The following is a 14,678-nucleotide window of genomic DNA, read 5'->3' on the forward strand; positions in this document are numbered from 1 at the left end:
TGCCAGAGCACTAATGTGGCTGTGCATTTAGCACGTGGGCTCTGCAGGTCCAGAACTCGTGAGAACAGTGACTCTTAGTGTCTTGTACTGGTGCAAAGCATGGAAAGGTGAGCCTGAGAACATGTCAGACAAGAGGATGGTGCTTGCAGTCAGACACACACACACTGGAAAGGAAGTGAAGGATGAGCCAATAAGCCCATGTTGGGGTCACACTTTGAACATGTACGTGTTTCATACTCTCAGAGCTTGAGACTTCATCCTGGTGATGAATACTCTTCATCTCCTTGCAGCCTATGAAGCTGGAGGTAGGGGAGGAGCTTCATCTCTCCATTGCATTTAACCCTGCTTCTGAAGAGGATTTGCAGAGCTGGGTAGCAGAGAAGGTCCTGAAGATCCAGTTTCTTGAGCATCCTCATGAGGAGCAGGTCAGCGTGCGGGGAGAAGTCTGCTTCCCAAACCTCCACATCCAGAGCAAGGCCCTGGACTTTGGCTGCATCCTGAACGACACCAAAGCTGTGCATCACATCCAGATGACCAACTGCAGCTCTGTCCCTGCCCAGTACCACTGGTGCTTCCTGATGGATGACAGCACGGAGCAGATGAGGTACGTGCTCCTTTGCCCTCCCATTGAAGCTCTTCTGCCTGCTGTCCTGGTTGTACTTTGCAAAGACCAAGGCTGTTTGCCTGGGGTCTGAGCAATTGTTTTCCCATGTGGAAATGCCACCTGCCAGCCATGGTGAGGCTGCATGCTCCAGAGAATAGGTGATCTCCACCAGTTTGATGCTGGGAGGGAGCCAAGCTGAGACTGTGAGGCAGTACCAACACTTCTCACATGGCCCACACCTCAGACTCATGCTTTATCTTTGGAGCTACAAAGCCATGCTCAGGCATTTGGACAAGCAGATCTGTTCCCCCTTGTCTTTCCCTGCCAACCCTATTGCTCATCATTTTATACTGACAGCCTTCCCAGGCAGAGCCTCCAGAACAATGAGCTGCTGTCCCAGTCTCTTGCTGCTTTGCCATAGCCCCATGCTGGTTCCCCTGGGAGGGAAAGCTAGTGTGGAAAGCTGCTTGCTCAGACCTCCATGGTAGCAAAGTCTACCTTGGTGAAGTGACTGTGTGTTAAACTACAGTTCACCATTTTACAGCAGAAGGGCATGTTGTGCTGCAGCTTTAGGGACAGCTCCAGCTGTTGAGGGGAGCACTTGTCTGAGTGTCCCTGGGAAGCAGGACCTCCCAGCACTGCTCCATGGTTTCCAAGCCCAAGAGCAGTCCTGCAATTGTACTGGAGCACAGCTGTAAACACATCTCTAGCAGTTCCTCCAGCTGTGGCTTCTCTGCACAGGGCAGAAGTCCACACTGAGCAGTTTGAATTACAGTAGCAAATGTTTCTTCTGTAATGCCCATGGAAACCAAGCAATGTTAACTGCTGTGCATTGCAGTGCTGCTGTTACAAATGATAGGGAACAGTGATCAAGAAGCACTTTTGTTTAGGGAGTTGGTATCTGGCTCAGAGGAGACAACTTGTTGGGAATGGGCTATGAGGAGGGCTTGGGGGAGACAATGTGGGCACCGAGGTAGCCCTTTCAAAGCTGGGTCTTACCCAGTGTAACAGCAGCTGTGGCCTTTCTTAATGCACAGCAGACCCTAAAATGCAGAGGCAAGTCTGCAAAGGCAGGTGTGCAGGGAGAGAGCAGCAGGGCTGTAAGCAATGCTTGGAGGCATCTGTCATCTCCTGGTCAATTAGATAAGGATTTAATTACAAGCTGAAAGGAAAACCTGATCTTGATGACAGAACAATGCATGTATTTTAGAGTAACAGAGCAAGAGGCACATTACAGTGGGGCCTGTGTGGAATTCATTTCCTTTGGGGCCACTTGTTGGCCAATTGCCTGTTTACTCTTATTGGGGTTTTTTTCAGAGCCAATTGGAGTTTTTGGAAATGTGAATGCTGAATTGACTTCCAGATTTTAATTACCCTTTCTCCACCTAAACTGGCTTTGCTGGACCTGAGCCTGCAGGTGCTCCTTCTTCCAGCAGTACCAAGTCACACAACTCAGCAGAGTCTGTAGCAGTTTTGAGGGTCCTGAGGCTCTGGCAGGGGAGCAGTGTCTGCTCCAAAGGGTTGATGTGTCTCCTTTGCTGTCTCATTAGCAAATGTAGGCATTAGGACAGCTCCCTTGTCTGCTCTGTGTGTTAATTAAGAGGTAACATACCCTCTCTGGGTCCCTCAGCAGGCACCATGTGATTCTCCATGGCAGAGCTGGAAATGGAGGCTGTCTCCAAGCTATTAACACCTCCAATTGCTCATTAAGAGCCTGGCAGAAGGGCAGGGTATCAGGTATTATTTCTGGCCCACATTCAGCACTGTTGATATTCTGAATTATCAGATCAAACTAACTCAGTCTGACATGGAGGGAATCAAACACCAGGCCTCATGAAGGTGGAATTTAACCATCCATACATCTCACCTTGCTGGAGCTGACTGTCAGGCACTGCCTGCATCAGTCAGACACATGCATTTGTTTTGGCCAGGAGAGAAAAATGTTGTTTCACTGCCTGGACACCCTGCCTGAGTGTATTTAGATGTTTTTTCTCTTCTAATTGTTCAACCCCTACTTTCCTCCTTCCTCTTTAGTCACTCTGCTTTGAGCAGAGCAATTGTATCAGCAGCATAGTTCAACTATTGCTCTGTGGTTGGAGATGCCAAACAAAAGGAGGGCTAAAGAGAATCTCCATCCTTTGAGAGATGCAGGGGGAGCAGAGTGACCAAGGATGAGGAAAGGGTTGAGGTACTTAATGCCTTTGTCTCAGTCTTCAGTAGTAAAACGAGTTGTTGTCTGGGTAGCTGCCTCACTGAGCCAGAAGACAGGGTCAGGGGACAGAATGAAACCCCCTTAGTCCTTGGGAAGTGGTGTTGTGACCTGCTGCTCCACATCAATGCACACAAGTCTATGTGGCCAGATGGGATCATGAAATCCAATGGATATACAAAGATTTTCTAAGAGACTGGTGCCAAATGCTCATCTCCAGACTTAACTGTTCTGTGGTTGCCATCCTTTCATAAGGATCTGTGCCTTGTCATTTCCTCCAAGCACTGCCATTCCTGCATCAGTTCTGTCCCCTTCCTGCAAGATATGTTCCTCCCTGGGACAGAGCTGAGACACACTGAGCAGTCAGGATGGATCATCAGGGAGCTCTGCACCTCCGTGGCACTCGTCAGTCCCCCTCAGTGTGTTGATCTGACACCTCTGCAGAGGGGGAGCGTGTTGGCTACAAACTCAGCATAGTGACTTGCTAGTAGATTCTTTGGGGAAAGGGTTTATTGAGCTAAATATGTAGAAAATGACTCTGTCCTTTGCATCCAGGTTGTTCTCAGCCAATTTATTTGGAACAAACCAGGAGCCTTTCTTCTCCCAAGTAGATGTTCCTGTAGCATGAGTAGTTTCTGCCCTCTCTCTTCCATGTCCTCTGGCAAGTTGCACTGCAGGGACCCCACGAGCCAGATCCCAGCCTTATTACTGACAAAAAAAGAGGAGGATTCTGTCTTATATGTGATGGGTTTGTGCTTTGTTGTTCTTATAACAAGAAATGAAAAAATTCAGAGAGTGAAAAACGGTGCAAGGCAAAATCTGCCAGCAGTGCTCTGTCAGCCTCTGGAGGGGAGAGCTGGCAGTGTCAGCAGTGACAACACATCAGAAATGCACACATCCACCACACCACTGCTGCTGGGGTCACAGCTGAATGACAGGGGAGCATCCCCCCTCTCAGCCCCAGTGCTGCCAGCTCATTGGGACAGTACGTTTGGGGAACCTGGAGTGCAGGGGTAGCTGGGCATGTGCTGGTCCTCAACCCTCAGGATGCCTCAGCTCGCTCTTGTGCTGCTTTTTAGCTTCTCATAGGGTGAAGCTGGCCTGCCAAGCCCACCCAGCCCCGTCCCTGCCATCTCAGGCTGTGTCCTGTTCATCCCTGTCACAATGGAGATGCAGCTTTGGTCTCCTGCAGCCTTTACCCTAAGGAGAGGACAGATTGAGAAAATCTCCCTTCCTCTGGCTGGGAGCCTCTTTCTTGCCTTTTCATACACCCAGGAGCAGCCTGCTGCTCTCAGCTGCTTGTGCTCAACCAGTTCTTTATCTCCTTGAATCCAAGCCCTCAGCACTTGCCCACAAAGACCTCAACATGGAGAGTTTCCAGATCCCTGTCACAAAGACGACTGGAGCACCTCTCTCCTCTTTGCTCTCAGTTACAGGAGTCAGGCAGCTTGTTTGCAGAGCTAATTTCTGAAGGAGCTGCTAAGATTGTAATTGGTGCTGATTGCTTTAAATAGCATCTCCAAATTACAGCTGTCAGGGCTTGTTTAATTTTGAACAAAAGCTACAAATTCTGTTTCTCATTAGAGCTACTGATTTGTTCAGAGGGACCTTTGGCCTGAGTCTGACAGAGAAGAATCAGGAGCTCACCTGATGCTTATAAATCACTTGGCTGTTGTGCAAAGCATGAGGAAGGAGAGGACTTAGTGGGTAATGTTTTCTTGTCTGTAAAATCAGTGCAGGTCCAGCTCAGGTTGCACCGAGGTGGCTGAGGAGCTTTAGTGCCTGCACCCTTGCAAAACCAGACCAGCCACATCTTGTGGAAATACTCTGGGAGAGGCATGAGCCATGTCAGATAGAGCTTGAGGGGCCTTTGACCCTCCTCTGACTCCTCTCATTGAAAGTCATGGAATCATAGAGTCATAGAGTGGTGGGGGTTGGAAGGGACCTGTAAAAGATCATCCAGTCTGACCCCCCTGCAGAAGAAGGTCCCACCTAGATCAGGTCACACAGGAATGTGTCCAGGTGGGTCTTGAAGCCCTCCAAGGAAGGAGCCTCCACACCCTCCCTGGGCAGCCTGGGCCAGGGCTCCCTCACTCAAACAGTTTTTCCTTATGTTTGAATGGAACTTGTTGTGTTGCAGCTTCATCCCATCACCCCTTGTCCTGTCACTAGGTACAACAAAAAAAGTGCTGCCCCAACCTCCTGACACCCACCATTGAGATACTTGTGACTATTAATGAGATCCCCCCTCAGTCTCCTCCAGACTGAACAGCCCCAGTCATGACACAGTGTGGTGATACAGTGGAGGTCTGTGGGCTTCAGCAGGAGCTGATGACACTCAGAGCGTCCTGGTGAAAGGTTCAGGAGAGGTTTGGTTACTGACCCAGGCAGGTGAGACACTTCACTTCTTTTCAGTAGGAGTATCCCTGCATCTATTCCTACACAATTTCTGCTTTCAAGCAAGGAATGACAGTTTTTCCTCATCTCTCAAAGCAGACATGGTGCCTGTTAAAGCTGTGTTAACCACGGGCTCACACCTGCTCACAGCGGGGTGATCGCTCACTGCCTGCACATGAACACTGGGTCCAGCTTCATCCCTCCCAGCACATGCAGGACAGAAGTTGGAGGTGTTGGGTCTTGCTGTTGCTGCTTTTTTGTCTCTCTACTGCCTTGTCTGAATTGCAGTGGCTCAGTGATCACACGAACCTTATCTCAGCAGGAGACTTCAGGGCCATTTGGACAAAAGGCAGGTTGACAGTTGCTCTCAGTGAGGGCAAACCATTGCCACAGCTTTCCTCAGCTGCTGGCCAGGCAGCCCAGCTCAAGCCCAGTGTGGTGGGAAGGGTTTGGTTTGCTCCTATCTTGTGTTTTGTTTTCAGTTGCAAACACATGAGAGCTGTCAGTGGCTTGCTCCAAAGTGCCTTTTTACAATGCATCTGGTGGCCTGAAGGAGAAACAGGAGTGAATTGTTGGGGTCTGTAAGCCTGTTCAGATGCCTCCTGGGCCTGTGGTGCTTGGCTCTGCCATGGCCTGAAGAGAGCCTGTGCTTTGCTGGGAGGCTCCTTTTCAGCTGGTGCTGTGGCTGTGCCCGACAGGGACTCCAGTGGGGAACCCCTGGAGCCTGGGTTGGGATGCTCTGCCTGCCCCAGGGAAAGCAACTCAGCATTGTTCCAACTCTTGCATTTCATGCAAAGGGCTGATGGCTTCTGGCACATGTTTCTCAGTGCTGGGAGGGGCTGCAGGGATCTCAGGCATTCCTGTTGCAGTGTTGACTGATGGTCCTGATGTTGATGAATCTCACACAGCCTGTGCTGGCAGGGTCACATCATCCCACGTGAATCTTCACAGTTGTTTGCAGAAGCAGTGTGATTTCTAGCTCCTCTATTTTGAGAGGCAGGTGTGGGAACCAGTGTGAAGCCCTAGCAGGCTCAGAAACCAGGATACAGGCTGAGGTATATTTTCCTAACATCTCAGAGGTTGGGGATGGTGGGTAACACAAGCTCATCTTGGCCCTAGAAGGGAGGACTCCTCTCTTCTTGGTGTCAGTCTCTGTGCTCCCATTAAACCCCTGGACTGCCTTGGGGTGGCTAAGTTGGGTGAAATGGACCCAGAGAGGGATGAACACCTTGCTTTCAGTTCCTCTGGCTCCAGACTGATCTCCTGACATCAGGAGGCTCCTTGTCTCAGCTCCACTTTGCTTGTGGAGGCACTTCCATGGCCCCTCAGCCCCTGTGCTTTGGGTCGTCTCTGCAGGTGGACGATCTGCTCTCTGCTCTTTACCTTCCTCCCTGTGTTCACAGCCTTGTCCAGAAGGTGGCAGAGGGGAAGAGCTGTCTAAAGCCTGGGCTGCTGCAGAGCACCTTGTCTTCTCTTTCCTTCTTCTTTCCTAAGACAACCCCCTTTCCTTTGGCACCAGGAAGTTTCTTGTCCCAGGAGTCATCTTCCTCTTGACACTTTGGGTTCCCTGCTCCCTTCTTATTGACATTCCACTTCTTTTCATTCATTTTTGACTTCCCCACCTGCTGGAAAAGGTCCCTTGCTGTGTTTTGTGCTTCTCTGCAGCTGGACATGCTAATGACACCATCTCCCAGCACCCAGTCCTAGAGAGCTTCTGCTTAGAGGGAAAAGCGTTGTTGTCTAGGCACTGTGATCCCATGGAGTTGCTCCCAACCAAAAGGTCCTTTAAATGATGGCAAATTTTCTATGTTGGGGATTTAGCTTGCCTGAGGAGTTGTTGTTAGCCCACAGTATTTATCACAGATGGCTCCAAGAGCCCACTTTCATTTCCTAGGCTGGGTCACAGCTGGCAGTTTCAAGACAGCCACCCTGATGACCTGTGGTATAGACTGGTGTGTAGCTGGAGGGCTTTGATGTACTCTTGGCCCTGGATGTTTGTACCATTGCACTGCAGATATGTCCTCTATCACCAGGGATGGGTTGTGTTTGGCTGCAGCCTGCCTAGAGGCACCCTGTTGCAGCTGAGCTGAGTTGCTTTCAGCTTTATGCAGATGCCCAGGTCAGCAGCTGCTGGGGGTGTTGAGCAGGTTGGTCACTCATCCCTGCACCCCAATACATATTAAGGTGCCTCAGCTTAGAGGAGCAAAGGTTGCACAGGGGGGACTGCAGGAAGGACAGGTCAGCTGGGAGCTCTCAGGTCATTAAGAGCAGAGCTTCAAATCCAGAAATGAAAACCAGCCTTAAAGAATAAGCTGTAAAGCAGAAGCTAAATGGTCATTTGTGAGCACATCAGGAAAGGTGCTGAATTCCTGGCTGGCAAGGAAGCATCCAGCTTGCTGTAGAAAATCTGCCTCCTGTGCCTATGGGGAGCACTTGCCAAAGATGTGATGACAGAGTTGGCTCCAGTGGGTCCCCCCTGTGGCATTAGATATCAGAACAGAGTTGCTGTGGGCACCTGCTGTGATTTCAAACAGGGAACATCACCTGAGTGACTTGGGAATGTTTGGAAATATTAAACCATATTCTTTTTACTGGCAGGTGTTGCTCAAGCTGTAAACTCTGCTCTGCTCATAAAACAAGCAGCTGAACTGCTCTGCTGAATCATTTGCCAAACTGGTCCACAAATGGTTTGCATTCAGAAACTCCTGGGAAGGTGACCTTGCCAACAGTGCCACTGAATTTCTAACCTTGTTTCATCAGAGCCACTGTCCTTCCAGTGAAAACTGCAGTTAGAGCCCTTGTTCTGCAGCCAGGGAGATGCTGTGGCACGGCAGGGAGCTCGATCTTGCCATGGGCGTTTGCTCTGTGTGGACTGAAAATGACCACATCTTCCTTCCCCAAAGCATCGATGGCTGCTGCCTTGGCTCTCCCCAGGGACTGATGAGCTGTTTAACTGGAGTCTGTGCTGAGCTGTTTGTGTCTCTCCACGTGTCAGTGTGTGCAGGGTGCCCCGTGGCAGCCCCCTGCCTGGCGCTGGGCTGGGGGGTCAGGCTCAGCGGCTGCGGGCTCTGGCCCTGAGCCATGGGCATCTCTGCTGGCTCACACTGGCTGGCAGCTGGGGGGGACCTGTCAGGGGAAATAGTTGGGATAAATACTGTTTCTTTCTTGCTTTGGCCTTCTGGGTAGGAAGGACCAAGTCTGTGGTGGTGGGTGCTTTCAGGAGGACACTGGTGGGTCTGTATTGCTCAATGCCGTCTGGAGCTGCCTCTTTGCCTTCAGCCTCACCCTTTTGCACACTGATTCTGCCTCTTCCTTTCCCACTGTACTCTTTGCCTCTCTGCCAGGCATTCACCTCTGTCCCCTTCAGTTCCTCGTGGCAGCCTGTTGCCAGCTGCCTGTCCCAGTGCCCTGCCCATGGCACCTCTGGGCAGTCCCAGGCTCTGCCCTGCTCCATCCTGGCTTTGGAGCTGCTGGGTCAGCTCCACTGCTGAGCTCACACCCCCAGTGCCCACCCAGGACCTGCTTGTCCTCCCTTCCCTTCCTCCCACTGCAGATCCATGATCAAAGTCATGTTCCTTTCCAGGTTCAGCCCTCCAGCACCTAAATCTTTCATCGAAGCCCAGATGCCAAAGGAGGGGGAAACCCAGTTGGAGCACTCAACATCTGCAGAGAGCAGCTCCAGGGATGGAGGTGTGGGGGAGCTAGCCAAAGCCATGGGAGCAGCAGGGAATCCTGCCCAAGAGCCAGCAGATGCTGACTGTCTGGAAGCAAAGGTGGGTTTTCTTGTACATCTACTGCTTGTGTTGCCTCCCCCAACTTGCCAATGAAATGCCATGCCCATGCCAACCTCCTTTCTTCCTGCCCTGCTGTCCTGTGCCCTGAGAGTAGGCTGACCAGCAGGGCCAGGGGCTGTACACAAGGCTTCTGGGCAGGGACAAAGTAGATTGACTTTGTTTGGAGAAGCCCACTCAGATCCTACTGACCTATGCTGGAATCTTTTTGGCTTGGTTTTATTTGTTTTTTACAATGTAAAATGAGGCTGTTACCTGCATCATGGTGTGAAGGCTTCCTATTTCCTTCTTGTCCCAAGCTGTGCCAAGTACTGACCTCTACATGCCACCTTCTCAGCCCCAGCTGCTTGTTCTCATGTCTCTGCCTTTCCCCAAGGGCCAGTATTGGGGTGGTGGTCCTTGATAAAGTGAGATTTTGCCAAGTTGCTCTGTCTTCCTGCTGACTTGGAGTGGTCTTTGGTCTGTGGACCTGCCTGGTAAACCTTGGTGCTTTGGAGCTTGACTTTGTGCCAGTGGGAACTGGTGCCTTGTACTACATGGTGTGGGACAGAGGCTTCTCCTGGGGTGGTTTGAAAGGCTGTAAGAAAGCATGGGAGGTGCTGGAAGTGCCTGGTATCAAGCTCAAGGAGAGGGGTTGCTCACCTCCAGATGTCAGTCTCTGAATCAGGAGAAATGATACCCTGCAGGCATAAGGAATGCTTTTGAAGAGAAGCATGAAATGATCCTTATTTGCTGTTTTGTTGCACAAGTAAACCAGGGACATTCAAGTGCCTGTGGGTAAGTAGGATCCAAAATTGCTTCCAAGAATCCATCTGGATTGCAACTTCATCTTCTGCTTGTGTCACTATATCAAGGTGCAGTGGGTTTGTGAGGGTAGGTTTTGGTAGCAGGGAGGCCACAGGGGTGGCTGCTTTAAAAAAGCCTCCAGAAGCCTCCCCTGTGCCTGATAGGGCCAGTGCCAGTCAGGCCTAGGATGGACTCCCTGCTGCCAATTCGTGCTGGAGGTAACACCTCTGTGTTTAACGTGTTTGAGAAGGAGAAGAAGCTGCTGTGCAGATGTGAGAGCTGCAGCTGAAGAAGGGAGTGAGAATGTGAGAACACCTCCACAGACATGAAGGTCAGTGAAGAAACAGAGGAGGAGATGCTCCAGGCCCAGAGCAGAGATCCACCTGCAGCCTGAGGACTCCAGGGTGGGTGGATGCCTGAAGGAGGCTGTTGGCCTCGTGGGAAGCCCACACTGGAGCAAGTTCCCCTGTGAACTGGTGGAGAGAGGAGCCCACGCTGGCCCAGGTTTGCTGTCAAGGCTTGTGACCCTGTGGGTCTGCAGGGTGTGCAGAACTGTAGCCTGTGGGAAAGACCCACGTTGGAGAAGATTGTGGAGGAGTCTCCCAGGGGGAGGGACCCCACGGTGTAACAGTGGCAAATGTGAGGAGGCCTCCCCCTGAGAGGAAGAGGCAGGAAAGTCCATCCATGATGGACTGACTGTAACCCCCATTCCCTGTCTCCTTGTGCTGCTCCCTCCTCCCAGGTGGTGTTTTAAGATTTGAGTTTCCATTTATCATTTCCCTACTCAGTTTTGATTGTTTATAGATGAAACCAGTTCTCTCCCAGTTGAGTCAGGTTTGCCTGTGACAGTAGTTGCTGAGTGATCTCCCCATCCTTGACTTGCAAGCTTTTCATTAGTTTCTCTCCCCTATTCAGTTTAGGAGGGAGAGTGGTAGAACAGCTTTGCTGGGCACTTGGTCTGTAGCCAGGGTTAAACCACCACATAAGGCTATATCCACACAACCTTCTGGGTGAGGTGGGAGGCCATAGGCCTAGGAAGGATGGGTTGGCAGCTTTGAGAATATGCACTTGACAAGCTTTGCCAGACAGAGCATTGAAACAGGCCTAGCCCTCCCCATTGGTTTTATCTACTGGGGTGATGTAGCTTCTGAATAGGTATAAGGAGTCCCATAAATATTCTTGCTGCTGTCAAGGTGCCAGCACAAAGTACTACATCAGGTTACTGAAGAAGCAGGTATCCTTAAACCTCAAGAGCAATTACAAAGCCCTCACTTATAACTAGGGATCTGACACTCAGAGATGAGGTTCCTTTTGAAAGATGGCTCAAGGTTGAACACCAGCCCTCAGTTGTGCAAGACAAAACCATCTGAGCTGTCTCCTTCAGGAAGGTGTTGTTGGAGAAGAGTGACCCAGCAGAGATCCACAGCTCTGCAGCACTGATGAACACAGGAGACAAAACCAAAGCACCACCTGAAGTTGGAGAGTTATGCCAAGCACTTCCTAAGTCCTTCTTTTCCTGGTTTTGATAGTTCTCACTTGCAGCTGTTTTCCAGTCTTGGTCATGGAGAATCTAACCTGTCCAGTTGTGGGGTCCTGGACACGACCCTTGGGCAGGAGTGAGAGAAGCTGCACTGGCATGGAGCTGCAAAATGCCCATGAGCTTTCTCCCAGGACTGAGTGCTGGGTGCAGCCAGATGCCTTGTGCAAGCTCATGACTAGGAACTGCAAATGGAGCCTGTGCCTCATCTGTGGGTAGGCTTGGACCCACACTCAGCTGATGGCACAGACACCCTGCAGCTGGTTTGTGACTGGGTCCTTTCTCAGCTGCTCCCAGCTCAATGAGGTGGTGGAGCTGCAGCAGAGTGGTCTCTCCCAGCCCAGCCAGCTGCTTACTGCAGCCCATGGTGCTTGTTTTCCAGCTGCTGCCATCCACTGCTGCAGAGCTGGAAGGTGCTGCAGAGCCTCAGAGCCTTGAGGAGACCAGCAAGTTGATGCAGTTTGCAGAGCCAGAGCCCCTTGCCCTGGGAGTGGAGGAGGTAAGTGGGAATCTTGTCGCACAGAGTGGCCTCATGTCCCTCCCAGCACACGGCCCAGCACAACTGGTCGCTGGAGAGGCTGTGTGGGACACATCAGAGAGCTGCCCAAGCAGGTTTCCTGTGTAGCAGCTATGGAGGGTGTTATTCATCAAGAGGTCAATGGGAAATTTCTGCAGTAGCTTTTGCTGCAGCACCTTGAGAGAGCAGCAGACAAATCAGAGAGAGAGCAAAGCATCAGGAGTTGTGTGAGCTGGGCTGGAGCCCTCCCCCAGGCTCCAAAGGGGGCCTCTGAATCTCGTGGTGTTCTAAAGGCAGTGAAAGGTGTTTGGAAAGACAAGTTCTGCAGCAGAGAGAATTTCTTGCCACCGGGAGACATCTCAAATTACTTCAGTGTGTTAATTAATGCATTAATTAATGTGTATGTGAGGTTTTTCCCGTGGTGCATCCGCTGGTGAGCAGAATGGATGCGAGATGAGCATGATTCTGCCTGTGTTTGAGGAAGAGACCCCCTCCAGCTGTGACCATACTTTGCTCCAAGCTGTGGCTGCTCTTCTGCATCAGTTTCTGTGCTTGACACCTCGCTCTGTGCCTCCTTCCCCCAGGTGTTTGACGTGCTGCCGCTGCACGGGACGCTGCAGCCGGGCGAGAGCCAGCGTGTCACCTTCACCTTCTTTGGCCACACCAACGTGGTGGCCCAGGTCACAGCGTGCTGCAGGGTGGAGGGAGGCCCGACCTACGAGCTCACCCTGCGTGGGGAGGCTTCACTTATCAGCCACCAGCTCAGCACCACTGAGATTGACTGCGGGCTGCAGGTACCACACACGCTTGTCCTTGTCTTGAGACCCTTACGGGCATTAGGTGCAGGGCTCTCTCCCCTTCCCGGTGGCTTTCTTGGCTCTGTGGCTTGGAAGTACAACCTTTGAGTCATCCTGCATCCAAGCTGGTTTTTACTGGCTGTCTCCACTCCACCAAACCTAGGAAGTCATCCTCTCCAGGGTGAGCAGCAGTCTCCAGAGGGTTGTGCCCTGAGGTGTCCATCCGTGGAGCTGCTCCTGAAGCCTGAGATCTAAGGAGGGGACTCACTTTTAATGCTCTGGAACAATCAACAAACTAATCCAGAGAGGAAGTTAACTTGGACTTCCCAGAATAGTCCCAGAATGTCCCAGAATAGTCCCCACCTGGCTTTTCAGTGCAGAACCTTGCAGGTGTCCCCAGCTGCTGCTGCTGGCTGAGTTTCACTCTCCCCTCTTGCTGTCACTGCAGGCTCCACAAATGCTTGTCTGTGGGGGCCTTTTCTTCTGCAGTGCCTCAATGCCACCTCCTTGGTTTCAGCCAGGTATTAGGTGACCCCTTAGAGTGCAGAGCACTTTCATCTTCTTTGGATTGTCAGTTCCTGGTCTTCCTGTGGTTGGTATTGTCCCTCTGCACACTACCATCAATATCTGTCCCTGTGGTAGGGCTGACAGGTGCCCTGTGGCTGTGGATTGCCCAGGTTAACCAGGGAGAGCCCAATGCCTGTATCTCCTCTGCTTCTGTCCTGTGATGCATTCATTTGCTCTCACCCCAAGGAAAGCAGGAGCAGATTCCCAGTGTCAGGCATGTGTCTGTAACTTTCCCCTGCTCTGTCCTCTCTGCAGCCGTTCACCAAAGTCACTGAGGCAGAGGTCACCCTGCAGAACAGGGGGAAGATGGGATTCTCCTGTGTGGTGCTGAGCCCAAGCACAGCTACTGCAGACAGACCCCTGCCTGGTGTGCCCCTGGTCGTGCCCAGCATGGTGAGTCTGGAGGGAGCCCCAGGGATGGGCCTGGCTGTGTCAGGCTGCACAGGATGGGTACTAGGGGAGAAAACCAAAGAAAATAAGCTCACAGAAGCATCTGGGAGGGATGGGGCTGTGAGCTGATGCTGAGGGCAAAGAAGGCCACACAGTGCAGCCCTAAGAGCTGACCTTGTCCCCCAGCCCACTGCAGGAGGTATGAGTGCCCCAGAGCTCTGTGCCCCAGGGCTGAGCTCTCTGCTGTGAGGACACTGGACACCAATGGCACAGGCTCTGTGAGGGATCAGACAGGGTGTACTCTGTTGCCTACTGCTTGCCAGCACTCAGCAGGACTGAAATACTCTTACTTGGCCATAAAGCTCCTTTGCCAGACATTGTAGCAGCCGTGTACTAGTCCCTCGCTCCTCCAGCTCTGTAGCTCTGTTGCAGGTTGGAAGGTCAGTGAGGGGCCAGGGAGGCGCAGGGCTGGAACAGTGAGGACAGGAGTTTGCAGCATCCCACTATCCCAGCTTCTCAGTCTTGTGTGGGTGTCTTTGAACTGGAACAGCATTCCTATCTGTGTCCTTTTATTTGCAAGGAGGAGAGGGAGCCAAAAGGCTTTCACCTTTCCTCATGCCTGTGTCGTAGAAGGGATGGCACACTGATGCCATCTTCCTGCGAGCTGCCAAAGACACAGCTCGGTGGGACCTCACACAGCTGATGCTGAGAGCCTCCTTGGTGCTGGCAGCATGGCAGAGATACTCCTGCTGCAGCCAGAGCAGGGGCTTGGGGAGCAGGATCTGTCCCACTCAGCAACTGCTCCAGCGGTGTGGAGGGCAGCGGGGAGCTGAGGGTGCAGAGGGAGAGCCAAGGAGAGCTGTGGCTGTGTCCTGTTCTGCCTGCTTGCAGCCCAGGGCTGGGACAGCCCCTCTGAGAGCCTGGGGAGTCCTTCCCAGCAACACCTTCTTCCCGAATCTCCTGGTGTCTGCTCCTGCATTTCATAGAATCGTAGAATCATTATGGTTGGAAAAGACCCGTAAGGTCATTGAGTCCAACCAACCACCTAACACTGCCAAGCCCATCACTAAACCATATCCATTT

The 14,678-nt window shown here is 51.9% G+C and overlaps 1 protein-coding gene across 1 annotated transcript in view; it reads left to right on the top strand.

The window, feature by feature from the left end:
- The window catches only part of HYDIN (HYDIN axonemal central pair apparatus protein), a 154,362-nt gene that overhangs the window by 94,169 nt on the left and 45,515 nt on the right, over positions 1-14,678 (top strand). Inside the window, exons 23-27 of the mRNA XM_062007844.1 lie at positions 291-604; positions 8,794-8,983; positions 11,707-11,823; positions 12,426-12,635; positions 13,461-13,598. Coding sequence (XP_061863828.1) covers positions 291-604; positions 8,794-8,983; positions 11,707-11,823; positions 12,426-12,635; positions 13,461-13,598 — 969 coding nt within the window. The remainder of the gene's footprint in view (positions 1-290; positions 605-8,793; positions 8,984-11,706; positions 11,824-12,425; positions 12,636-13,460; positions 13,599-14,678) is intronic.

Source organism: Colius striatus, chromosome 14 (assembly GCF_028858725.1).
Source record: "Colius striatus isolate bColStr4 chromosome 14, bColStr4.1.hap1, whole genome shotgun sequence".
Classification (NCBI taxonomy): domain Eukaryota; kingdom Metazoa; phylum Chordata; class Aves; order Coliiformes; family Coliidae; genus Colius; species Colius striatus.